Genomic DNA, 27,731 nt, shown 5'->3' on the forward strand with positions numbered 1-27,731 from the left:
ATACTGTCTGCTGAGCTGTGTATCTAATCCTATCATGTGTGATACGGTCTGCTGAGCCGTGTATCTAATCCTATCATGTGTGATACTGTCTGCTGAGCTGTGTATCTAATCCTATCATGTGTGATACGGTCTGCTGAGCCGTGTATCTAATCCTATCATGTGTGATACGGTCTTCTGAGCCGTGTATCTAATCCTATCATGTGTGATACTGTCTGCTGAGCCGTGTATCTAATCCTATCATGTGTGATACTGTCTGCTGAGCCGTGTATCTAATCCTATCATGTGTTATACTGTCTGCTGAGCCGTGTATCTAATCCTATCATGTGTTATACTGTCTGCTGAGCCCTGTATCTAATCCTATCATGTGTGATACTGTCTGCTGAGCCGTGTATCTAATCCTATCCTGTGTGATACTGTCTGCTGAGCTCTGTATCTAAGGCTATGTGTGTATCTACAGAACCACACAGCACTACATTCCCCATCATCTGCTGGCAGGCTGGTGTATCTAAGCCTTGCACATGGTACCGCAGCTCACAGTATATACTGATCGCCTCGACTGTATGTATTTGAGTTTCTTCCATAAATGAAGGATCAGCCGGGATCTCGTAGACTTTGGATCACGCTGCTTGTCACCATATCTGCCACCAGGGGGCAGCAGCTTATAGATGAATTATCCTGGGCAGTGATATTGACTCAGTTCCAGGATTTCACGGCTCATCCCTGGTTGGATCATCATGAAAGGTTAACAAGTCCCAGCAAGCTCTGCGGCCCCAGAGAGGATGTGATCTGAGGTCAGGGAATAGTTGTAGATTTCCTTGCTGATCTTCACATTATCACCTCCTATGATGTCATCAGCAGCTGTGATGTCACTGGTGTGAAGGAATTCTGTGTCACCCTATGACCCCCCCCAGCAGCGACTTCCTTACAATCACCGATCCTGTAACACAGACCTGATGTCATCATCCGACCAATGGAGAGTTCTCTAGAAGAATTTATTTAATTCCCAGAACTCCTTTCTTATTTCACTAAATTCTCATTGCGATGATCAGTAATAATCGGTACGTGATGTGAGGCGCCCGGGGGAATTCTTCCCCTCTTTATTCGTTATTTGATGTTTCCGGCAGGTTGATAACTTTGGGCGTTATGAAGTAATATATTTATATCCCGCGTGTCTCCCGGTACCGCGGTCGATGCTGCGTCGTCTCCTGTGCGACGCGCACAATATTTATATCCGTTACGCTGCTATGTGACTTTTTATTTGTGGACTTTGTACTATTTATACTGACGATCTGCAGGTTCACGTGACGCTGGCGATTTGCAGACGGCGGCCGCGTTACATTGTCCGGACGCGGAATATTTATATTTATTTATGTCGATGAACTGATTATTTATTTTACTCTCCGTGTGAAAAGCTGAATTATAAATTATTGTAAAAAAAAATGACTGCAAATAAAATTTGACTTTCATAATATTCTCGGATGATCTAATTCTTAATATTGTGTGTAATTCCAGCGCAAAAATGGGGGAATAAAGAGCGTGGGAACGTTATGGAGGAACCCGCGGAAGACGCAGCGGAAATTGACATGTTTCAGACTTACATTCCGCACCGCAGGTCAATTTGATGACGTTTATGTTGCGGTTTTTTTCCGCAGCGCGGGCCGGAGATTTTCTAAATCTCATCTTTGCTGCCACGGTAAACGCTGCGGAATTTCCGCACAGAATTCCGTTGCAGAAATTGCGCAGCATTTACGCTGCGTGGGAACCCGGCCTGATTGTGTCAGAGAAGTCGAGGATCTAATATAATGACGCGATGTTCCCGTCTGCGTTGCCTTGCGTTACGGACAGAAGCCGCAACGCTCCGTCAAACCTGCCGCGTGACATAAACCACAAGTTCCCGACCGACCCTCTGACTGATCTGGCAGTTTCCAGACGTCTGTTATTTTGACAGTAAGAATAGCGCTACGTGCAGAGAAGGTGTGAACGCAGTCTAAGGCCTTATTAACACGCGCGTAGTTCACGTCCGTGATACGCGCATGAAAATAACGCACGTCGCACGGACCTATGTAAGTCAATGGGTGCGTGATAATTGTGCACGGCACTCGGAAGCACTTCCTTCATTTCTTTTTCTACACTTCAAAACCGCATGACATAAGAATGGCGTATGTGTGAAAATCACGCAGCCAAAACTGATGACACACGCAACTGCAACGCGCAAAACGCACACGTTCGTGTGAATAAGGCCTTATATATTGTATCTGGACTTGTCGGTCAGGAACACGTTGCGCTCTTGGAGGATGATCCTTTAAAACCAGAAATTTGCACCGGCCCCAACGTTTTTTTTAAAAATTCAGTTTAACGGACGAGAAGACCTAAGAAAAATAATATTCTGTCATATTGATAGTTTTTATTTAAAATGTCACAAATATTTATAAATTTGTCCACAGTAAGGAAATGACCTGCTGGTATTTGTAGTTCCAGGAAGGCTCCAAGATCTGATGTGCACAATGTAAATGAGGGGGTAGAGGAGAAGTCAAAATGTGTCTCCCCAGAGAAGAGAAATGCAACCAACCTGAACTGAACGCCACCTCACTTACTGTATGATGTAAACGTCCTTATAATATAATCTTACAACACAGCACCACCTGGTGGCCAAATTATCATGAAGTATCAGCATGACATTACAAAGCAGTGATGATATCTGCCAGATAAAAATATTTCTATAATCCAACCCTAAAGCTCTATCAGATCTCAAGCTGAATTTCAATCAATTATAATCAATGATGAAATTAAAACCCACACTGCCCCTGTAGACGTCCCGCACGCTACGCCTCAGTACACAGGCAGCACGAGGTACCGTTTCTGCTCTTGTACGTTCTATATCCAGAAGCTGCATTATTACTTCTACTCCTGCTTCCTGCATGAGAGTGACCTTAACAAGTCTGTGCAGCATGGAGAGGCAGTCTACTGTACAGCTGGCACAACTTTCTGTGATCACTTCTGCACATGCAGCCGGTGATCACAGACAGGAAGTCAAGTGTTTTCTGGGAAAGCTGAGGTAACACTTCCTGAAGAATACCTGGAGGGAGGGCAGCAAGAAGAAACAGAAACAAATGCCTGGCGGCGGGCAGTAAGGTATAAGCTAAATACACAGACACTATAGAAAAGTATTAAGTAGCAATATCAGTGTCTGCAGTGACACATGGTGGTCGTCTGCGGTATGACAACTTCATGTCAAAGAGGCGGCAAATCCCCCGACAGTAACACAAGTCGTGAATGCTGCGGCAATTGTGCCTTTGAGGAGGCTCAGAAAGCAGCTGCATGGGCTCCAGTCTCTGAAGGTCCTCAGCAGCAGGGACCAAGACTCAGGAGAAGTAGAAGACAATGTGTAGACCAGTCCCACCATAAAGGACCTGCACTCGAGCCCGTTGTTGGGGAGGTCCCAGTCGAGTTGATTTGTTGATACAGATCATCAGTGGTGGAACTCATAATGTGCGGGGTCGGTGTGTGTTCGGCACAAGCGACTCCATCCTCAGTGTTGTGATCTGGGCAGGAACCATCTGTCTTGGTGGTGTCGTTGGTGTGGGTGATATTGGCAGAGTGTGAGATCATTGTTGTGCTGTACAGAAACGGTGGAACAATTGTTGTGTTGGCAGAGGGCATGGAGTCATTTAGTCCTGTCTTATCCAAGTAACTGAGGTCCTTTTTAGGAATCACCTCTCGGATCCAGGACAGTTTGGACCTGATTTCGGTAAAGTTTCCAGGGCATGAATTCTTCTTGGGTGGAGAACCATGACTGGTCATACCACACAAGATCCAGGGACCTCCACTGGTGGGTTGGCATACAAGTGAAGCACTGGAATCCATCTGTGGGCAATGAAGTTGATAGATGATAAGTATCATTTTTTTTTTAGACAACTTAAGGACTTCTTCGTCCCGTTCCCATGATATCCCAGGGATTTTATGTATTGTACATACCAGGCAGGTCAATGTGTTGTCTCTTTTAGCAGCTACACATAGTTGTCCTCCAGTCAGTGCAATGTTTCCTTGGGCTCCACAATTCTTGGCGTCCAACAGAGAGACCTCCAGATGTCTCAGAGGTGGGGAGGAAGAAATGCTGTCTGGACGAGAGAAGGACACGGACAATAAAGGGATGTTTAGGAATAACAACTTCTTGGAGGAGTCATACGAGGACTGGCAATGGGGTTTGTCATCTGCCCAGACTAATGTGATATGTCCTGGTTATCCGAGCATCATCTGGGGTAAACCAGGGCTACTGACATTTCAGGACGGGCAGATAATGTCCAATTTGTCTTAGTAGTGGGATTTGTAGGTGATTATAACTACAGTCATAGGGATAGTGGCACCTTAACATGTGCACGTTTACAACCGCTGATCAGGGAGATTTAAGGAGCGATAGACCGGGCCAGCAACAGGGAAACCCGGGCAGATGCCAGAGTACATGGGGCTTGGGAGCCCATTACAATATGGCTAAATATTCTCTACACCACTTGTGCATCTTTGGCCCAGTCTTGTTTTAGAGGAAACAGTAGGATCAGATACGATAAATCTGATCTGCCCAATGTAAGGTTCCCGTGACAAGCAGTTGGCATAGGGTCAGCCAGGCTCCATAGACATTGCACTGAGCAGCTCCAGGATAAGATCTCGAGACATCAATACTGGTTGAGTGCAATGTTGGCGGAGTGACGAGATAACACAACCTTGATATGTCCTGGAAGCTACTAATGGTGGTTGATGACTGAAGACAACGTGTCTGACTACATGGCCACATAAATGTTCCTCAGAGTCTTGGGAAGACCTCATGAAAATTGGGGGGCGCCCATTATATTAAATACTACTGTGGGACTCAGTGTGAAACTCAGTGCTGTACCTGAGGGGTACAGTCTCCCCCAACCACTGACCCAACATCTAGTGAGAGGAAGTGGAGACTCGTCATGGGGAAGACAAATGGGCAGAATGTAATCGCTGAACGTGATGCCATAGTACATCTCCACTAGTGCCAGGTCATTTTCTCCGCTCTTCATCTTGTATCCTGGGTGGGGCACCATTCTCTTGATCTTACGTGTGACCTCTCTGGGGTTTGGTCCATCCTGGAGTTTCCGGGACAATGATACTGTGTACTCATTGATGGGGGTAGATCTGCAGAGAAAAGCCATGTGTGAGTACCAGGATGGCAATATGTAGAAACGGCCTGTCCAGAGCCACATGTCCCTTTAATACCTGGAAATACAGTGAGCAGCGGTGAGGAACCAGGTTTCAGCAATCAGGACACCAGAGCAGACGTGGGATTCGTACAGCTGTAAACTGACCTGCCATGGCCACGTCTTCTCTGTGACGTCATCAATGAAGCCAGAGCCAGGGGAAGTGACTGAGCGCCCACAAGCTGCAACACACAGAATCACAGACTAGTTATGTCATCGCTGGAGAGATGTGATGTCATCACTTATAGTTGGAGAGATGTGATGTCATCACTTATAGCTGGAGAGTAATGAAATCATCACCAATAGTTGGAAAGTAGTGATGTCATCACTTATAGTTGGAGATGTGATGTCATCACTTATAGTTGGAGAGATGTGATGACCTCACGTATAGCTGGAGAGATGTGATGTCATCACTTATAGCTGGAGAGATGTGATGTCATCACTTATAGTTGGAGAGATGTGAAGTCATCACTTATAGTTGGAAAGTATCACCAACAAGCCAAGTTTTAAGATGCAATGCTATGAATTACAATGTGCCACTTCGAAATATACTAGAGCTCGGAGCAGTGTGACCTGGCTAGAAGTGGTCAGCATGGTACTTCGCTATATGGTCTCACAAGTGTGTTATGGGATTTCACATTAAACATCTATATAACAGGTGTGACTGATCTTTACCTCTTGGGTTATTGAATGAGCACCGATCCGTATCCAGCACTGCAGGCTGAGTATCCAGCTGTGAACGAAAGAAGGCGTCTCGGGTCTCCCGGAATATCCAACCTTCATATTGGGTCAGGTCAGTGAACACCTCGGGAAGTAAAGAATCACAACCTCCTCCAAAACTTTGCACTCCAATCAGGAACCAGGTCTTATTCTCCTTACAGGCCAATGGTCCCCCAAAATCACTCTACAAGAAAGTAGTGGACAATTATAAGAATCATTCACGCATATAATTAATGAATTCATTGAGCCAGGTAACAAGAGTAGAATTTCTGCCCAGTGATGCCGTCAGTTCCTCCCCAGCGTTAAATGGCTGATAACAAGGACCAATACTTTCCATTGTATTTTATACAGTGTGAAACAATTTACCCGTGGTTAAGGCTTCCTTCACATCTGCGCTGGGGCTCCGTTCCGACATTCCGTCAGAGACATGGATCTGCCTTTCCTACACACCATTTTCGTTTCTATAGCCTGCTGTCGACACAGGATCAAGTTCAGGAGGATCTGCGAGCACCTACAGCCTTTTGGATTTCTTATACCTACATTGGTTTTCACCAAACTTCATCAAAACGCATTGGAATAACGCAATTCAGTATGAAGGTCATGAGGTGAGCAAAACTTTTGGTTAAACTTTTTTCATTTTTTCACATTGAAATCAATGGTGATGGAAATGGAAACCTATGGTTTCCGTTTGTGTCTGTCAGGGCTCCGTTCCAACAGAAAGCTCCCACGGAACGGCGCCCTAGCGCAGATGTGAACGAAGCCTTACATGTATATCGGTAAATTCCATTGATCTAGAACTCCTTCAGGAATTTTGAGGCAGATTTTGTACTGCCTGCACGTATTTTTCCTTGTTTTTTTGCGGCGTATTCAACTCGCTTCCATTGAAGCTAATGCAAGGACCGCGGGCATAAAATGACCGGGACAAAACCCGCCTCTGCCACCCATTCAAATCAATGGGGGGGGGGGGGTTGCGATTTCAGCATTTTTTTGTGGTACTGATTCCGACGTGGTTTCCGCATCCAAAAAATTGTGTGTGAACTGATTCTTATATTTAAGACTTAAAAGGGATGTCGACTCCAGGCCCTTCTTTCCTTGAATAGCCTTTCCTCTTTCTTGAACCTCACACTGTGAATACATGCTCTAGACACTGGGGGAACCTCAATTTCCACAAGTATTTGGTCTTCTTTTTAGTAGAATGGAGGTACTTTGATTGATAGCATGCGGCTGGTTGTGACTTTTTACATGCAGTTCATTCCGCCTACCACTAGAGATGCTACATGGAGATGACAACATTATACTACCACAATACCACACTTACCAGAAACTGGCCAATCGTGGTCTCCTGCCTTGTGGCACATATCATACCAGGCAGTATGGACACACTGGGTTTGACAGAATTTGGATGACTGTAGATGCAGTTGCACTGGTTGGGGCCAACCAGGTCCATCTTCACTCCTCGGGAAGGCTTCATTGCAGCATCTGAAGGAAGGAATTATAGACAGATGGTTAATGGTCAGCCACCTTTCCCAGGGACAGATATAGCTAAGAAAAGGTTGGAACGGATTAGAACTAAGGTTGTGGTTCTAAATGTGATGTCAATCTGGTTGTGATTCTTATAGGGTGACAGAACCAGAGGATCTCACCTGGTTGATGACCATCGTTACCACTAAACCAACAGGAGGAGTTATATGGAATGTGATGGGAAGACTGGGGAACACATACTGGTCCGGTGTAGGGCCCTAATGGTGCTGGTATGGAAAGCCGGACGAGGGCCACATTGTTCCCCTTTTCTGGAGTGATGTAAGACCCATGAATGCTGATCTTCTGCACGGCGAACTGCCTCATTGCTTGTGTCCCAGAGGCCATAGTGACTGACCAATCCGATGGAGATTCTGAGGAGTCCGGCCTGTATGACAAAAAAGAGACGTGGAATCAAGATCACCTCAGGGTGAAGACCCAAAGAAGACAACAATTGGACGGCTGGACTTGCCTCTTGTTCCACCATCTTACTACAATGACCGAGCCGGCCTCGTTTCTCAGTCTACTTCATATTCCCAATGTCTGCCCTTATATTTTCATTTTTAACCATTGCTTTCCTAGAACCTATACATTTCCAATAAATCCACCACCTCCAGAAAGTTCACAAGTTCTTCTCTACTTCTAGAAAAAAAATTGACTCTTCTCTTCCTCTCCTGAACCTTCTTTTTATCTCATTGTGGATTGACTCACCCAACGAAGCATTGTGCCGCCGTTATAACCCAGTTGGTTGAGATAAGAGCCCCTCCACAGGCCCTTTGACTATCTTTCCACAAGTCTACTTGCCATGGCCACGGCCCAGGACTTACTGAGCCTGAAGTATCGATGTCTGAAAATCCACAACCTTGGGAAACATAATTGGAGATGGTTTACACAGAATGAATCATTTCAGCCAACATTGAAGTCAAGTCGATGTAGTAATGATAAGGTTTGATTTTTTTTTCGATTTGGACACTGAACCAGCAGGGGCAGCAGTGAGTTCTGAGCTCCTACAGCCATGAAGTTAAGAGGAAACCAGCAGAACAAAAAAGCAGCTCTGGATGTGAGTGGAGAATACACTATAGAACTCAATAAAATAATAAAATAGTTCCAAGTGGTGATACATCTCTCCAGGCCTTGGTGACCCCATCACGGTCTCATGTCCTGATATACTGTATATTCTGTAACATGCAGATTATCTTCTGCTAATACTCCATTAATTGAGGACCTTTGACAAGTTCTGACCTCTACATTAATTGCACTTTTACAAATTTACTAACTCTATATGTATCTTGCCGAGAGCCTAGATCTTGAGGAGTCATGAAGTATGTCCAATCCTAGAGGTTACCTGAGGTCAGATTACTGAGAAGGTCACTGCAGGTGTCATTATCCACATCATCGGTGACATTAATGGACTGGGGGGAGAAGGTGACTGTAGGGTCCGTCCACTGGTGGATCCAGTCTTGATAGAAGGATGTAGAAGTGACAATGGTGGGATTATCTTGTAGGTGACAACCCTGAGAAAAGCTAATTGCTCCAGCAAGAAACCAGACCCCGTCTTCGTTACAGACCACAGGACCTCCAGAGTCTCCCTAAAACACACAGGACAGCAGAGGAATGAAGACAGAGGAGTCCCTTCCATCCGATCATGGTACCTACTGATGAGGACACAGTCAACTGTACTCACCAGACAGGGACCTTTCTCTCCATAAGAGTCCAGTATACACAACATGCCGGGTTTTGCCGGATTGAACACTTCTGGTCTCATATGAGTATTGTAGATACAGTTGCAGGTTCTCCAGCCAATCAATGTTTGGGCAATTTTCTCCAGTGACCTCTTGCTGTCCAGGGGCACTGTGGGAAAAGAAGAAGATAAAGACGAAGAAGAAGATGAAGGGTCATGTAGTAAGATTAGTTGGCAAAGATGTGCGAGAGGCCCGTCCTGTGCCCTTAAAATTCTACTCACCACCTTCTGGAACATCTTCAAGGCCAGTTGCATAACAGGTGCTGCGAAAGTGGAAGCGGTGGGTGCTTTCTGGGAGGCAAACAGGAGAGATAAACCTTGTAAAAGCTACCGGTTGGGACAGCTCCACCAGGGCGATGTCATGCCCTCGGACGTAGTTGGTATAGCTGTCATGTATCACAATCCTAGATGGTGTTACAGTAACTGCTGAGCTTTCTTCTGGGGTATATCCCATTTTGGAGAAGCCCAGGTGCACTCTCCATAGTGTGGGGTCTTTTTTATCATCCTCAGCTGTTCTTAAAATGAAGAAGAAGGTCAACAGTAAAATACAACCAAATACTCAACTGTAATCATATTAAACACAGGGGTCCACAGAGGAGCACATGGGGTCTTCTCCTGTGTCTTATTCATACGACCGCATTCCAGGATAAGAAAACCTGGCACTTGTTTCCCCTCTTTCCCATTCCTTGGTGTAGGACCTATGCTTGACTGGGAAGCCTGATGGACATTGAACTCCACTGATCGCCCTTGGATACTAAATATTGTTTGGTGAACTTCTTGGACTTTTGGTGCTCTTCAAGTGGTGGTCCTAGAGTGTTATCTTACTGAAACCCTTAATTATAGGGGTACTCTGCTTTGGAAAATCCCTACTTGTTTAGAAGGGTCCCTTGACAATAAGCTGGCCAAGAGCTGAGGATACAGAAATGGGTTTTCTAAGCTGGACAACCCCTAAAACAATAAGACGAGGTGACTAGTAAAACCCAATGTTTTAGAAGAGCGGTGGCAGCAACAGTGGAGAAAGTCAAAGGTTGTTCTCGACAGCAGCTATAGGGCCAGTGGAGGGGGATCCCATCACGGTTCCTCTTGGAAAAATGAACATTTCTGCAGGATTTGCCCTCCTCCCACGCACACCGAGGAAGAAGAAGCAGAACCTCCCGATCCTGAGCAGGGGAGCTTGTACTTCGAGGAGGGGTCCGCATCTTTCTACTGGACCTCCTTCCAACAAATGTTTTTCCCTTCTCCACTACATTAAACTTACCTATCGAAGCAGTGAGCAGCGGTGAGGAGCCATTTCTCGGAGATCAGGCTTCCTCCACAATTTGGCTTCCCCTTGAAGCTCAGAGCGAGATGCCATGGCCATTCCCCCGGGACTGCCGTGGTGCCACCAAAGATCCTGGCATGCAATCCCTGCTTCCCACAGACTGCAATGCAAACAGAGACGAGTGACAAGACTGTCACTGGGCAGCGCAATTCCATCTACCATTATTACGTTACCTGGTGAAGACGTCTAATACTGTAGGTTGTAATAAATCCCTCGTTTTCTTCTTCTGAACGTTCCTCGCACAGGTTTCACTTACACTTTACCCTCAGAGGAGCTTTCTCATGTGCTCAGTCCTCCCTGCGAGGACGGTGTATGGGGGAGGGGTGGTGACAACTGCTCTGAGAACATTTCAGCCCTAGTGGTTGTCACTTATCACGTGTGTTATATATTATCTGGACAAAATACATTTTAAATGTTTTCTTTAAAGGGGGTTCTCTGACACCAGGACATTGATTCCTTAGGACAGGCTATCAAGGTTTGATCGGCGGGGGTCCGACCATTAGGACCCCTGATGATCAGCACAATAAAGGGCAGTAGCGACACGGCCCGTTATTTCTGCGGATTGTGCAGGGTCCCAGATGTCCCTCCTAAGGATAGACCATCAATTCTCTAGTCCCGGAGAACCCCTTTAACCAAGACATAGTCCTATAAAACTGATCCGTGAAGATGATGTAATGGAGCGGAGCTGCTTGGTGCGTTGCATTGTATCGCAGTCGCTCTGATGTGTATATATATGTATGTATATTCGGTACAGATATCACTGGTTCATTCTCTCTCGCTCTTACCTGACGCCGCGCCTGGTGCAGACTGGAGCGCTGTGGAGAGAGACAGATCACCGTTATCTCCACTCCATAACATCAACCAGTGGCAGGAGACGGGAGGTGCGCAAATTATCTGGTTACACTGGTGCCTGACAAGGGACGGGGGGGATATATTAGTGGAGGGAGATATATTAGTGGGGGGATATATTAGTGGGGGGTTAATATTAGTGGGGGGAGATATTAGTGGGGGGATATATTAGTGGGGGGATAATATTAGTGGGGGGATAATATTAGTGGGGGGATAATATTAGTGGGGGGGAGATATTAGTTGGGGGTTAATATTAGTGGGGGGTTAATATTAGTGGGGGGATAATATTAGTGGGGGGAGATATTAGTGGGGGGAGATATATTAGTGGGGGGATAATATTAGTGGGGGGAGATATATTAGTGGGGGGATATATTAGTGGAGAGAAATATTAGTGGGGGATATATTAGTGGGGGGAGATATTAGTGGGGGGGATAATATTAGTGGGGGAGATATTAGTTGGGGGTTAATATTAGTGGGGGATATATTAGTGGGGGGGATATATTCGTGGGGGGAGATATTAGTGGGGGGATATATTAGTGGGGGGAGATATTAGTTGGGGGAGATATATTTGTGGGGGGATATATTAGTGGGGGGTTAATATTAGTGGGGGGATATATTAGTGGGGGGATATATTAGTGGGGGGATAGATTAGTGGGGGGGATATATTAGTGGGGGGGATATATTAGTGGAGAGAAATATTAGTGGGGGGATATATTAGTGGGGGGAAATATTAGTGGGGGGAGTTAATATTAGTGGGGGGTTAATATTAGTGGGGGGGATATATTAGTGGGGGGATATATTAGTGGAGAGAAATATTAGTGGGGTGATATATTAGTGGGAATATTCGGCAACAATTGATCAGTCAGTTCTTGAAATTGATGTTAGAAGAAGGAAAAATGGAGAAGTGTAAAGATCTGAGCGACTCTATTGTGATGTGTAGACGACTGGGTCTGAGCATCTTCAGAATGGCCGGACTTGTGGGGTGTCCTTGGTTTTGTGGGGATTTTCATTCCCAGTCTAGTGGGGATTCCCGGTTTTGTGGGGATTTTCCAGTCTTCAGGGGTGTTCCTGGTCTTGTGGGGAGTTTCCGGTCTTGTGGGGGTTTCCCGATCTTGTGGGGGGTTCCCGATCTTGTGTGGGGTTCCCGGTATGCAGTGATTAGTAATGACAAAAGGTGCTCCAAGGAAGGACAACCGGTAACCAGAGACAGGGTCATGGGCGCCCAATACTCATTGATATGCGGGGGAGGGGAGGCTGGTCCGTCTAGTCCAATCCCACAGGTCTACGGTACCACAAATTACTGAAAAAATGAATGCTGGATATGATAGAAAGGTGTCAGGACACGCAGAGCATCGCAGCTAGCTGTATATGGGGCCACGTAGCAAAAAAGCGCCCCTGCCGACCCTGGTCCACCACTAAAAGCCCCTACAATGGTCACAGGATCACCAGAACTGGAGCAATGGCAGAAGGCGCCGGGTTTGATGAATCACGTGTTACATCATGTGGACGGCCGGGTGCGTCACTTACCTGGAGAAGAGATGGCTCCAGGGTGTTAGGGGAAGTAAAAGTAGGAATCAGTCTCGAGCGTTTCATAAAACCACGGGAAATATCCTGGGTTGACAGTCTCATTTTATCTGTTTCTGGTTAAGTTGGGTGATAATCTCTGTGACTGCCATAGTGGCCACCTAGATTTCATAGAACCAGATGTAACCTAGAAACATAGAACATTCAACAACTTGACAGAAGAGCGGAATTCACGGACCATCCTGACCCAGAGACTTGTCTGCCCATTTCCATGAGGCTCCTGGTAACGCTTGTGCCTGGCTTTAGGCTTGAGCGACACGGGTGGTTTTTGGTACCGTGATGACACTACTGTAGTGGCCTCAGCTAGATCTTCCATTCAGGAACCAAAAGCGTGCTGATGACACCGGAAAGTACCAAATATTCTCAAACTGTTGTGAGCTCAGGAGGTCCAACGTGGACTAGAAGATCCTTAATGACCAAGTAGTGCCTTGATCGCACGATAACATTAGTATAGAAATGTTATGCTTTTTTGGACTGACCCCCATTACAACCCCTAGTACAGAGATCCCAAATAGCAACCCCAAGTCTTAGGACTCACCTGCACTGCAGAACACGAGCGTGGCCACCAGCAGGCCCATGCTGCGTCGTCGGACGTTACTGTGTGTATTTGTACATGAGTTTACCTGTCAGTACAGATATAAATATATAGATGAAGCTGGCACACCTATAGAGCTGAGCGCAGTCACACCCTCCGCTCCTCCTCCATCACTGTCTGGACATGCGGCTTCCATCATTAAGACGATTCACTTTCGCCTGGAGTCCTGACATGGCAGCAGCCGGCTTAATCCGCACGTGATGGCTCCGCGCCACTGCTCATGATTTCCTCTGATCGCTCATTTGCTAATCATTGAATGCAGCTCTGGGATAACATTACAATTGTTTATATCATTGCGTGCACTTCATGTGTCAGGTATGCGGAGAATGATTTCTGCGACGTCTAATTATTTACGTGAAGGAAAACGAATAACGTGGAAGGAATTGGTCGAGGAACAAAGTAAACCAGATTCAACCAATCGGAACAAGCCAATAGTTTCTAAAATCTGGTCAAACCTTCGATTTTTTATTTAGGTGGTGTCCTCTTTGGGTAACCTCACAACGTTGGCCTCTCCAAGGTCCAATAGGTGGTAGAAATAGGAGAATGATGTGGCAGTAGAAAGATTCACAGAGTAAAGCTGCCCAACCCCATAAGATAGAATCTGGACATCTACACCAAACTGAAGTCCCACCGATGGCTGGAAGCGCTTGATGTTGGGTTGTATAATCCCATTGTGGTGAATTCCAATGGACAAATTGGTTCAATTTTCATTGTCAAGATGATATCCATCGTCCATGACCAATCCCACCTGTTTGTGGTATTCTTTTGGAGAGTCAAAATGATTCAACCTCTTGTTCTATGAACTTGCGAATTGTCCAAACTCGTGAATCAGAGATTATGGTGAATGTATTTAGATCAAGCACGGTGGCCGCCACTCATGGGGTCGTAGTGTAGGGAGCAGTGTTACCAACTGGATGGACAGGAAGGACTAGGGCACATTGCCATGGTCATATTTTTAGGCAAAGCCAAATCTGTCTATTTCTCATAAAATGACCACTAAACAAAAATTGGCCACAGTGGCCACCTCAGGTAACCGGACAGACAATCCCCGACATGGAGACCTTTACGTAGCAGTGATTAATTTACCGGACATACATGGGGATGACAGGATTATTAGGAACATGCAGACAAATTCTGTGGTATGTTACAATCAGTCGGAGGATTATTTTGGTTACTAACCCTTTAAGAATGCTAAAAATGTCTAGATTATTAAGAGGAAATTCAAGAAAACTGGATTTGGAATTTGTTTCCAAGAAATGCCAGTGTGTGAATTATTGAAAAAAGGAAGTAGAAGGGCATTGCGGGAATCTCCATTTTCCGGAGAAAGTCAGATCTTTCAGCACTGGATTGTAAATCCACGGTTCAGAAATGATGTGTAATATACCTTGTTATACGATGGTCACATGGACCTTACTGTGACTGGAGAATGCATGACATAACACAAGATCCGGATGATAGAAGAGGCCCAAAAACGTTGAGCTGTAGTTTAGGAGGTTCCGGTCTGGAATTGGCTGGTGGTAAAAACCAAAAAATGACTATTGTAGAGTTTCAAGGTTGTAGAGGTTGTAGTGTAGGTCCAGGAACATGTCCACATGCCTCGGCTATACGAAGAACAGCCATGAACTGGAGCAAAAAATAGTCGTTTAAACAGTTTCAGCTTCCAGTATCCTAGTCTTCTCCTACTCAGGATGGATGGTGGCTCAGTGTTGGACGGAGGTTGTAGCTTTTGTGGGGATTTTTGGACATATAATGTATCTTCCTCTTAAAGAAATACAGTTGAGTACGATGTAATGTAGGAAGGTAAGACATTGATTTAAAAGTAGATTTAGGCCTCATCCCCACGAAGCGTGCATGGTGCACAACAAGACCTTATTGTTCCATAGTGCGAAGCCGTAAGCAATCCATATGCCACAGTATTACCAATGTATCTACCCATAGAAGAAATGATTCCTAACACTTCCGTAATAAAAAGTTTTGTCCAAAATTGTGGAAAAACTTTCACCATTTGTCTTCTCTCTACAAAAAGAAAACCGGTAAGAATAGTGGGCACGGTCACGTGGGATTTGCAGCAGAAATGTGCCTATATTATGTTCGCAATAAACTGACCTAATTGATTTTGGTTTACAGGGGAGAAACTTAAATGCCAGAGGAATGTTGGGCAGGACATGGTCATTTGGTGACGTAGCAGTAAAAAGGCACGCGGATCTGATGCGGAGAAGAATCAGTGTTAGGGTATGTTCACACGTAGTCAACAAAAACGTCTGAAAATCCAGAGCTGTTTTCAAGGGAAAACAGACCCTGCTTTTCAGACGTTTTTTTACCAACTCGCATTTTTCGCGGCGTTTTTTACGTCCGTTTTTGGAGCTGTTTTCATTGGAGTCTATGAGAAAACAGCTCCAAAAACGTCCAAAGAAGTGTCCTGCACTTCTTTTGACGAGGCTGTATTTTTACGCGTCGTCGTTTGACAGCTGTCAAACGACGACGCGTAAATAACAGGTCGTCTGCACAGTACGTCGGCAAACCCATTCAAATGAATGGGCAGATGTTTGCCGACGTATTGTAGCCCTATTTTCAGACGTAAAACGAGGCAAAATACGCCTCGTATACGTCTGAAATTTGGCCGTGTGAACATACCCTAAAGACGAGTTAGGTCGGATTTGAGGTGAACTCCAATGGAGAGGTAAATCGAGATGGCGAGTTAAGGACGAGATGTTATAGTCATAACGAGGTGGTGGGAGATGTTTTGGACTTCAGCAGACTTGATAAGATCAATTGAAGGACACGTTGGGTTGGATTTAGGATGACTGTGACGGAGCGGTAAAGAAAGTTGTTGGGTTGGAGCTGAAGTGTGATAGCCAGGTGGTGGGAGATGCTGTAACGCTCAGATTCAGTCATGAGGACATGGACAGAGAAGTTCATTTGGATTTGGCTTTATCTGATTGAGGGTAATGAATTGTCTTGGAAATGATTTTGAAATCGAAAGATGAAAGACATTCTCCAAACCATCTACGTTGTGCTCTGTATCACGGCATCTTCTCAATCCAACGAAGGAAAATCAGGTCCACGTGAAGAACAATTTCTGTTAGATTTAAGGTGAGACTCTGGAGGCGATGTAAAGGCCCACGTGTAGGAATTGCTTCAGTAATACAATGGTGGACGGAAGGTTCATTGACATCAATGGGAGGCAGAGAAAACGGCTTCCGTGGCAATTTTTGCAGCTAAAAAATAAAAACGCGGAAAAAACGTGGCAAAGAGAGTGCAAAAAAAACCTCAGCGTGAACAGGACCTTAGAGTTGATGTGAAGTTGGGTTTGACGCGAAATATCTCGGTGATGGGGACGTGGGAGATTGTAGGCTGGGTGCCGGTGATGAAGCTTCTAGAAGTGACTATTCAAGAAATTTATCTCCACAACGTTAACAAACCCAGAGCGATGACTCTCTATATATGAGGTATATAAATGTACACAGCCATGTAATGCGCCTATAAAAACAATGAAGTATTTACACCAACAAGGAATGATGAGTAACCGTCACGTGAGGTGGATATTCAACATTTCTCCACTGGAAGAACTTCATCTAACATTAGGAAGTTCTGATCAACTCACAGGGTAAGTTCACACGTAGCGTAAACATTGCGACAGACCGGATTTCATTGTGGAAAGGCTGCAGCGATTTACAGTAGCAGCAAAGTGGATGAGATTTCAACAAGTCTCATCCACACGCTGCGTAAAAAAAGTTGCCGAAAAATTTTCATAATTAGAGCTGCAGTGCGGTTTATTAAGCTGCAGAATGTCAATTGATGCTGCGTAATCGCTGGTTTTCTGTTGTGGGTTTTCCCCATTAAATTCAATGGGAAGTAAAATCTGCAACAAATAGCAAACGTTGCCATTTTTGCAGCAGAATGGCTGCGATTTCGCCGCAAAAAAACGCAACTCAGAAATAAAATATCACCCGGCCGTTGTCATAGCGACACTTTCTTCTATTCTCCGTCCAGGCCGGCCTCCTGGGATGAGGTTTCATCCAATGTGACTGCTGCAGCCAGTCACAGACTGCAGTGTTCACATGGGATGAAGCATCATCCCCGGAAGCAGGTCCGCACAGACGGATCAGAGGGACTGAGAAAGGGGCAAGTTTAAAAAAAAGTTTTTCTTTCCCAACCACTTTTTTTCCGCAGTGGACTTTCCGCCAGAAAAACTGCACTACAAATTTGGCAAAGTTTTTAGGGGCAGAATTTCCTGACTGTTCCAGGACGAATATTCGGTGTACTTTTATGCAGCGTATCTGTCAAGTGTAAACATGGCCATACAGTTCTTTCAAAACACTGAAAAGGAATTACATTCACTTAAATGTCACAGAAATAGGCCGTATTTACTGATACGAGGGCAGGTTCAGGCACCAGTTCCCAGCAGGATGCAGACAAGCACAACGCTACATAGTATTTTGCACCTTTGTGATCTCCGTCTAATGAACATCCACTCTCACACCTACTATTCATGAGGGGGGTGGCCGCTGAGTGATAAGTCTTGTATAGGGTGCCAGTCATACAATTACATGTAGTGCATCAAGCTGGCATACTGCCTATTAGCTACGCCAATACTATTAGATCAGACAGGCTGCCCAGCACCTTCTAAGTGTACCACACAAAGTACCAACACCCCATCATCACAAGGCCAGGCCGCATCCTGCAAAAATAAACAGGAGGTATTAGTAGCCAAAATACGCAAGCTCGAAACCCGCGTCAAGGCTCCTCGTCGTATTACAAACAAATCACTGAACAAGAAATTCCGTTCTTTTTCTTACTAACGCACCAGTATGAGGATACCGACCCCTGAAGTGTCTACAGTGACAAGACCAGAAGTAACGACAGAGGGATTTTTGTTATAATTGAAACGTAAAACTCTTCGGTAAGAACGGAAGTGCAATGATTTCTCGTTATGATCAGGAGGGGAAATTCCAAATAGTTATTAACCCTTTCACGTCGCAGATCTGTAAATATACGTCGGGAAAGGGCCTTTAAATATGGCACCCGCTCAGAAGCAGAGCGGGCGCCAAAGCCGATAGGTCTCTGCTGTGTTGCACAACAGGGACCCAGCGGCAATGCATGTGAACAGAAAAATTTCTGATCGCAAGCATTTAACCCCTCAGATGCCGGTATCAGATGTGACCACCGGCATCTGAGGGGTTTTTACTGCCGCCTTTCACTTCGGGGCAGGTCACCGCGCGGCGAGATCGTGTGAGCCGGTGTATTCCTCTAGCAGCTGGGAGCCTTGTGAACGCTCAGAGCCGTGGTACAATAGGAAGATCGCCTGTGGCAGGTCTCAATAGCAATGCACTAATTTTGCCATAAACTGCAATATTGTGATATTACAGTCCAAGGCTGAAGCGATCCAATGATCGCAGGTTCACGCCGCCTACGGGGGGCTAAAAAAAATAAAAAAATACATACATTTTAATCAACCCCCTTTCCCCAGATCACATATAAAAATAACCAATAATAAACACATTATGTATCCCCGTGTCTGAAAATGCCCGAACTATAAAACTATTTATCCAATACAGTGAACGTCGTAGCGGGGGAAAAAAGGTCAAAATGGCCGAATCGCAGTTTTTTTGCCAATTCAGCCCCCCGCAAAAAATAGAATAAAAAGTGATTGAAATGCCCGACATTCCCCAAAATGGTATTAATACAAACGACATAATTCCACGTACAAAAAGACGCCTTACAGCGCTCCGTACACAGAAATACAAAAAAGTTATGGGGGGGGGGGGGGTCACAATATGGCCACGTTAAATTTAAAAGGACTAAAACTACAACAATTTGGTATCACTGTGATCATACGGACTCGCACAATAAAGGTAATGTGTAATTTTCACCGTACATTGAACACCGTAAAAAAGAAACCCATAAAGAAAATGGCGGAACTGCTGTCTTTTCCCAATTCCACCCCATTCTGAATTTTTTTCCAGCTTTCCAGGACATCGCACATCAAATTAAATGGCGCCATTAGAAAAGTACAACTTGTCCCTTAAAAATGAAGCCCTCATATGACCGTGTCAACGGAAAAATAAAAGGAGTTATGACGTTTTGAACGCGGGGAGGAAAAAACAAAAGCATAAAAACGAAAATTAGTCTGGTCCTGAAAGGGTTAAGCTACCATTATAAAAACTGAAAAACCTCTAAACTAAACTGATAAATATTCCAGACGACCGTTACTTAACAACTTGTCATAAATGGACGTGAAATGTTCTTGGACATTTTTTCGTTTTCTGTGGGATCCGACCGCCTACAAACACAGACGCTGAGTAACGGCGATTGTGCAACGCACAGACTGATCCTAAAATAGAGGGAAACCTCCTCCTATACACACGCTGGTGCAGATCATGACTCCTACATGACATAATCCATTATAACGAGACAGACACCCACTCACTGCACAAGACACAACCCAGATCCGTCACACACCACATATGTATGAGGCCATCGAGATGCTCCAGGGGACAGGACTCACTACATAGAAAAACACTCCGGTTCTCGGCTTTGTACAGATCAGACAGTGGGACCCCCAGCGATCAGATGTGATCTGTGCGGAAACCTGGCAGTGAGTGTTCTATTTCCCTGCAGCGCCTCCACAGGAAAAATTTAAGTATTACACATTCATTCATATCAATATGTTGTTTGTGTAATACAGGACAGGACAGGTCCTCCAGAGAGCGAGAAGCTCTATGTAACCGCTCTCCACTCTGACCAAGAGATGAGGATCCTGAAAAGAGGACCCCCTCGAGAACCCCAGTATTCACCAATAGGTAGAAAAATGGGTTGTTGTTTATGAAGGCCGAGATACTCTGCTCCTAGCAAAACCACGCACACTATGCTAGACACGACACCAACCAAACCAGACGCTAGATACTCTGAACCCAGTCGACTCTGGATACTAGATTTTACCAAGAAGAACATTGGATGTCTGGACCCTACAAACATTTGATGCTCCATCCGAAGCGAATCCTTAACCCTAGACGACATTTTATACCAACCAAAATCCAAAAAGAGCCCAGAAACTAGATGATCCAAACCAAGAGTATGGTCATTAGTGGAGGATGAGGAGCTTACGTTACCCCTGCACTCAAAATGGTTCCAAGAACAAGTCTGGCGACGATAGGATGGGAAGTTTAGCATTTACAGTAGGCTTTGATAAGGATCATATTGAACATCGGGTTCTAGAACTTGGATTTGTAAGTCCATGGACTTGAAGACATTAACAATTCATGAGCAGCACCCAGACACTAGACGTCATATGCAAAGTGGAACCCTGACCCTACATATTCCGTACCATGCAGATACCGGACTATAGAGGATTGTAATACAATCCAGAACCTAAATACTGTGTGCCACGCTACAGCGAGACCGAATGTGCTGCGCCCCTGAAGTCCTCCAGGCTGTGGACCCCGTACACTAGGTGCTGTATACCCAACATGGGCACTAGATGATACATAGCATGCAAAGCCGGGGGAAGAGAGGATCTGTGCCTGTTGGAGCCCAGACCCTACATATTTCCTTACCAATAGGAGCCCGATCATGACCTGTATGACACAAACAATCCTTAGAAATCTGGACATCCATGGCATTTAGTTCCCCACATAAAAACCACCAAGTGTTCCGTACCAGAGCCTGGATGTTAGACGTTCTAGAGTAGTTGGTGCAGAGACGCTACTTATATACCGGGAGACGCCAACACCAGATACCCCACATAATGGGCAACGATTATTGAACCGAACACGCTCTAGTTTATAAAAAAAAAAAAATAAAAAATATAAAAAAAAAGAAAACGCCTAATAAAAAAATAAAAATAAGTCATGAAAAAAATCATGTAAAGCCCTGTTCACATGGCATGTATCTGATGTGTATGATGGCGCGTTTTACGTGCAGAAATACGCTTCAAGCTTCCCATGCAAACCAAATGTGAAAGCGCAGAGTTCGTACATACAATGCGTTTTTTTATGCAAGTGTATTTTAAAAAAAACACGTAGCGTAAAAAAGCAGCATCAAGTCAATTCTTTGATGGGCAAAACGCGCCGCATGTTCTCAGTCAGTGCGAGTCCTAATCGTGTACCGAAAAACATGCAAAAAGCGCACACAAAACATGTGAAAAATGTGTAAAAAACGCCTGTATTTTAAAAAGAGCTTCAAGAAACGCCGGCGTACTGGACACGGTGGTGTTTCTGAGCGCGGTGTGAACATGCCACGTAGAAGGTGAAGGATTAGCTCCGGGTGAGCGGACGATGCAGCAATGATTCAGCCTTCGTATGAAGCCGCTCTTCCTGGCCGGCGGCTGCTCGTTCATTTCCACTTTGTTACGGGGAGGACGATCCAACAGAATGAGATATTTTCATGCTAATGTGACTAGTCGGGAATGTGCGGAGCGACACGATCCGGCCGGACTCCAGGTCACGAGCATCAGACTCAGCTAAGGATTTATTCTCTATTATATGATTGCAAAATCCTGGTAATACGAGCGACGCCGATTATACAGATCAGACAGGTGGCAACCCCAGCAAGACTGAAAGAAATATTTAAAGGGGAACATCAGATTTATTTGGAAATGGCTGTTTAAAGGGGCTCACCGGCTTCTAAAAAATGGCTACTTCGAGCGGCTGTCACCAGATTATAACTGCCCTGTCTCCTACATAATGTGATCGGCGCTGTAATGTAGACAACAGTGGTCCTAGTAATAAAGAGGCTGTCACCAGATTATAAGTGGCCTATCTTGTACATGATGTGATCGGCGCTGTAATGTAGATAACAGTGGTCCTAGTAATAACGCGGCTCTGTCACCAGATTATAAGTGCCCGGTCTCCTACATAATCTGATCGGCGCTGTAATGTAGAGAACAGTGGTCCTAGTAATAAAGAGGCTGTCCCCACATTATAAGTGCCCTGTCTCCTACATAATCTGATCGGCGCTGTAATGTAGAGAACAGTGGTCCTAGTAATAAAGAGGCTGTCCCCACATTATAAGTGCCCTATCTCCTACATAATCTGATCGGCGCTGTAATGTAGAGAACAGCAGTGGTTTTTATTTTGAACAACGATCATTTTTGAGCAAGTGATGAGCAATTTTAGATTTATGCGAATTAATTTCTTAATAGACAACTGGGCGTTGTACAGAGGAGTGTATGACGCTGACCAATCAGTGACCAATTCTCCCCATTCATTTTTAGCAGTACTTGCAACACAGCGTGATCCCGCGAGATCACGCTGTGCTGTCACATACTCCAGCATTAACTATAACGAGGTGTCTTGGGAGTGAATAGACATCACCTCCAGCCAGGACGCGGTCTATTCACACTCCCGACACTTCGGTAAAGTTTCTGTGAATCGCAGCACAGCGTGATCTCGCAAGATCACACCGTGCTGTGAGTAAGTCCCCAAGAAACTTTACCGAAGTGTCAGGAGTTTGAATAGACATCACGTCCTGGCTGGAGGCGATGTCTATGCACTCCCAAGATACCTTGGTAAAGTTAATGTGTGAGTATGTGACAGCACAGCGTGATCTCACGTGGAGAAGTGTATGCCGCTGATTGGACACTGATTGGACACTGATTGGTCAGCGTCATACACTCCTCTGTACAACGCCCACTTGGTAAAAAGTAGAAACACACCCAGTTGGTCATTAAGAAATCTAAAATAGGTCATAACTTGCTCAAAAATTATCGTTTTTCAAAATAAAAACCACTGCTGTTCTCTACATTACACGGATTATGGTTGACAAACCACAGACACAGAACGAAGTTCGTGTTCAAAGTTTTCTGGGTCCTTCTACCATTTTATGACCAGACCCTGCCGATCCTCAGCATCAAATATTCGAGAATTCTGTAATTATATTGGCGATATTTTGCGGAATCAAAGATCGGGACGGGCAACATGTACGACTCCTGAAGACAATAAACCTACATGGTGAGGCTGCGGGGATGCCAAGACGAGGACCTACAATTCCTGGGAATTTTGGCCGCCCGCATTTTTAGGCCATGCTCCCATACAAAGTATAGGAACACGGCTCGTAAAACACGAAAAAACGGACATGCTCCATAATTCCCGGCACGATTCCCCATCCATAGCAATACGGAAAGGTGTCCGCAGCCAATAGAACCGAGTGGGCCGTAACTTTAGCCGAGTGTAATCAGGTGATGGGGGGTGCGCTTTCTAGCAAATTGTTGAAGACCCCGGTCATGGAATCCAAAAACTTTTTGTAATCTGCAGAAAACGTGATGTAGAATATCTGCGGCAGTCGTGGGCGCGTTTTCTTAAGCTTTCGTGTTGTAAATCTCTGTGGGACGTCGATCCCATTATTATGAGGTCGTGTTTAATTTGGCATCGCAACCTTCCCTATAAATCCATTATTATGAAACGGTGGCGCATCATCATAACTTCCCTGTAATGCAGCGGCTCATCGCCCTCTTGTTCCTGATTGGCTCCAGTCCCATCATAACACGGAAACCGCAGCTAAATATAGAGACGATACTGGAGAGAACCTCACCGCAGCCACAATTATAATGACAGGAGACGGATAGATATTACCCTGGTGACCAAGGTGACAGTCACGCGACACCAGCACCCGCGTAATGATTAATACCCCCCCCCCCCCCCGTTGTAACGTACGTATTTACTGTGCACATATTGTAGAGTTAAGGATAAAGTGCACAGGACGGGAACAATTGTGGGTCATCTGTCAATCACACCAATCATAACCGGCAGAGCCAGCGTCACCGTGATGGCCGCCACGTTGGGGCCAGTATACAGCCAATCGTTTTGCTAGGCACTAGCGAGTCTGTTATACATTATTGAGGTGCAGGGGAAGGAATCTGTGGACTAGGACTCTGCCTTATTGTAAAGGAAAACTGAACTGCCTGGAGGCGACAATCCTTTAAAGTGAAGCTCAACGTTTGACAAACATCTGATAGTGAACGAAGCAGCTGAAGGTCTCGTGTGAGCGCTCCGCCGCTTCGAGTCTGTTCGGCTTTTCCCGGAAATAAATGTATCGATGTACGGACTCAATACAAAGTCTATGACCCTGGAAAAAGCCGAACAGACACGAATCGGCGGAGCGCTCACATGAGACCTTCAGCTGTATTATAGCGATTGATGGGGGTCTCAGGGCTCGGACCCCCACCAATCCAAACTTCTGACATGTCACGATTATATCTCACTATGACAAGTCAGAAGTTTGTCAAACGTTTAGCTAGACTTAAACGTCACACATAACGGATTGTTCATTTCTGTCTTTTTTTTGCTAAAGCCCCAATGTCATAAAGAGAGATCATATAAGGTAACAGACCGGGACTACCCCATGTATAAGAGAAGAGACCGGACATTAGCAGCAGGTTGGGTGATGTTACAGTGACACCTACTGGCAGCTTTCTGTACTACAACAGTCGGAGGCAAGAATCACCGAAACATGGTAAAGATCATTTCTACAAAAGGTTACACCAATTCTCTACCGTCATTACTCTCAAAGCACAGGTTATGTATACGTTTTCAAATAAACAAAAACCCTACTATAAAATACAGCTCCTATATACAAGAATATAACTATTATAATACTGCCCCTATATACAAGAATATAACTACTATAATACTGCTCCCTATATACAAGAATATAACTACTATAATACTGTCCCTATATACAAGAATATAACTACTATAATACTGCCCCTATATACAGGAATATAACTACTATAATACTGCCCCCTATATACAAGAATATAACTACTATAATACTCCTATATACAAGAATATAACTACTATAATACTGCCCCTATATACAAGAATATAACTACTATAATACTGCCCCTATATACAAGAATATAACTACTATAATACTGCTCCTATATACAAGAATATAACTACTATAATACTGCCCCTATATACAAGAATATAACTACTATAATACTGCCCCCTATATACAAGAATATAACTACTATAATACTGCCCCCTATGTACAAGAATATAACTACTATAATACGGCTCCTATATACAAGAATATAACTACTATAATACTGCCCCTATATACAAGAATATAACTACTATAATACTGCCCCCTATATACAAGAATATAACTACTATAATACTGCCCCTATATACAAGAATATAACTACTATAATACTGCCCCCTATGTACAAGAATATAACTACTATAATACTGCCCCTATATACAAGAATATAACTACTATAATACTGCCTCTATATAAAAGAATATAACTACTATAATACTGCTCCTATATACAAGAATATAACTACTATAATACTGCCTCTATATACAAGAATATAACTACTATAATACTGCCCCTATATACAAGAACATAACTACTATAATACTGCTCCCTATATACAAGAATATAACTACTATAATACTGCCCCCTATATACAAGAATATAACTACTATAATACTGCTCCTATATACAAGAATATAACTACTATAATACTACTCCTAGATACAAGAATATAACTACTATAATACTGCCCCCTATATACAAGAATATAACTACTATAATACTGCCCCCTATATACACGAATATAACTACTATAATACTGCCCCCTATATACAAGAATATAACTACTATAATACTGCTCCTATATACAAGAATATAACTACTATAATACTGCCTCCTATATACAAGAATATAACTACTATAATACTGCCCCCTATATACAAGAATATAACTACTATAATACTGCCCCTATATACAAGAATATAACTACTATAATACTGCTCCTATATACAAGAATATAACTACTATAATACTGCCCCTATATACAAGAATATAACTACTATAATACTGCCCCTATATACAAGAATATAACTACTATAATACTGCTCCTATATACAAGAATATAACTACTATAATACTGCCCCTATATACAAGAATATATCTACTATAATACTGCTCTTATATACAAGAATATAACTACTATAATACTGCCCCTATATAAGAATATAACTACTATAATCCTGCCCCTATATACAAGAATATAACGACTATAATACCGCTCCTATATACAAGAATATAACGACTATAATACTGCCCCCTATATACAAGAATATAACTGCTATAATCCTGCCTCCTATATACTGGAATATAACAACTATAATACTGCTCCTACCGTATATACAAGAATATAACTACTATAATACTGCTCTTATATACAAGAATATAACTACTATAACACTGCCCCCTATATACAAGAATAGAACTACTATAATACTGCCTCCTATATACAAGAATATAACGACTATAATACTGCCCCTATATACAAGAATATAACTACTATAATACTGCCCCTATATACAAGAATATAACTACTATAATACTGCTCCTATATACAAGAATATAACTACTATAATACTGCCCCCTATATACTGGAATATAACTACTATAATACTGCCTCCTATATACAAGAATATAACTACTATAATACTACCCCCTATATACAAGAATATAACTACTATAATACTGCCCCCTATATACTGGAATATAACTACTATAATACTGCTCTTATATACAAGAATATAACTACTATAACACTGCTCACTATATACAAGAATATAACTACTATAATACTGCTCTTATATACAAGAATATAACTACTATAATACTGCCCCTATATAGAACTACTATAAGGGCGGGTTCACACATAGCGGAATTTCACTTAAATTCCGCTGCGGACACTCCGCAGCGTTAATCCGCAGCGGAGCCGTTTCTCCATTGACTTTCACTTTAATTTAGCAGTGTTCGTTTACACGATGCGTACAATTCCGCTGCGGAGCATAGGCTGCGGAGCGGAATTTGGTGTCCGCAGCATGTTCTGTCTGTTGCGGAGCAGTGGCGGACTGGTTGCGGACTCATGGCGGAATTTCTCCATTGACTTCAATGGAGAGTCAAAATTCCGCAATGAAGTCCGCAGATCTTATGTGTGCTGCGGAGCGTATTGTTTTTACTACCATGACATTTCTTCATTCTGGCTGGACCGATGTATTTCTAGGTCTACAGCCAGACTGAGGAAGTCAATGGGGCTCCCGTAATGACGGGAGCGTTGCTAGGAGACGTCTGTAAATAGTCACTGTCCAGGGTGCTGAAAGAGTTACGCGATCGGCAGTAACTGTTTCTGCACCCGGGACAGTGACTACCGATCTC

At 44.0% G+C, this 27,731-nt stretch overlaps 1 protein-coding gene across 1 annotated transcript; it reads right to left on the reverse strand.

Moving 5' to 3' along the window:
* Positions 1-2,423: 2,423 nt before the first annotated feature.
* On the reverse strand, positions 2,424-13,530 carry LOC142656554 (serine protease 53-like). Its single transcript, XM_075831484.1, has 14 exons — positions 13,491-13,530; positions 11,305-11,334; positions 10,457-10,619; positions 9,421-9,713; positions 9,142-9,308; positions 8,803-9,046; positions 8,169-8,319; positions 7,583-7,845; positions 7,258-7,418; positions 5,895-6,123; positions 5,239-5,401; positions 4,889-5,157; positions 3,976-4,118; positions 2,424-3,864 (listed from the first exon to the last, which is right to left on the reverse strand). The coding sequence occupies exons 1-14, from the start codon at positions 13,528-13,530 to the stop codon at positions 3,343-3,345; spliced, it is 2,838 nt and encodes a 945-aa protein (XP_075687599.1). The 3' UTR covers positions 2,424-3,342.
* Between the last annotated feature and the right edge of the window lie 14,201 nt (positions 13,531-27,731).

Source organism: Rhinoderma darwinii, chromosome 6 (genome assembly GCF_050947455.1).
Source record: "Rhinoderma darwinii isolate aRhiDar2 chromosome 6, aRhiDar2.hap1, whole genome shotgun sequence".
Lineage (NCBI taxonomy): Eukaryota > Metazoa > Chordata > Amphibia > Anura > Rhinodermatidae > Rhinoderma > Rhinoderma darwinii.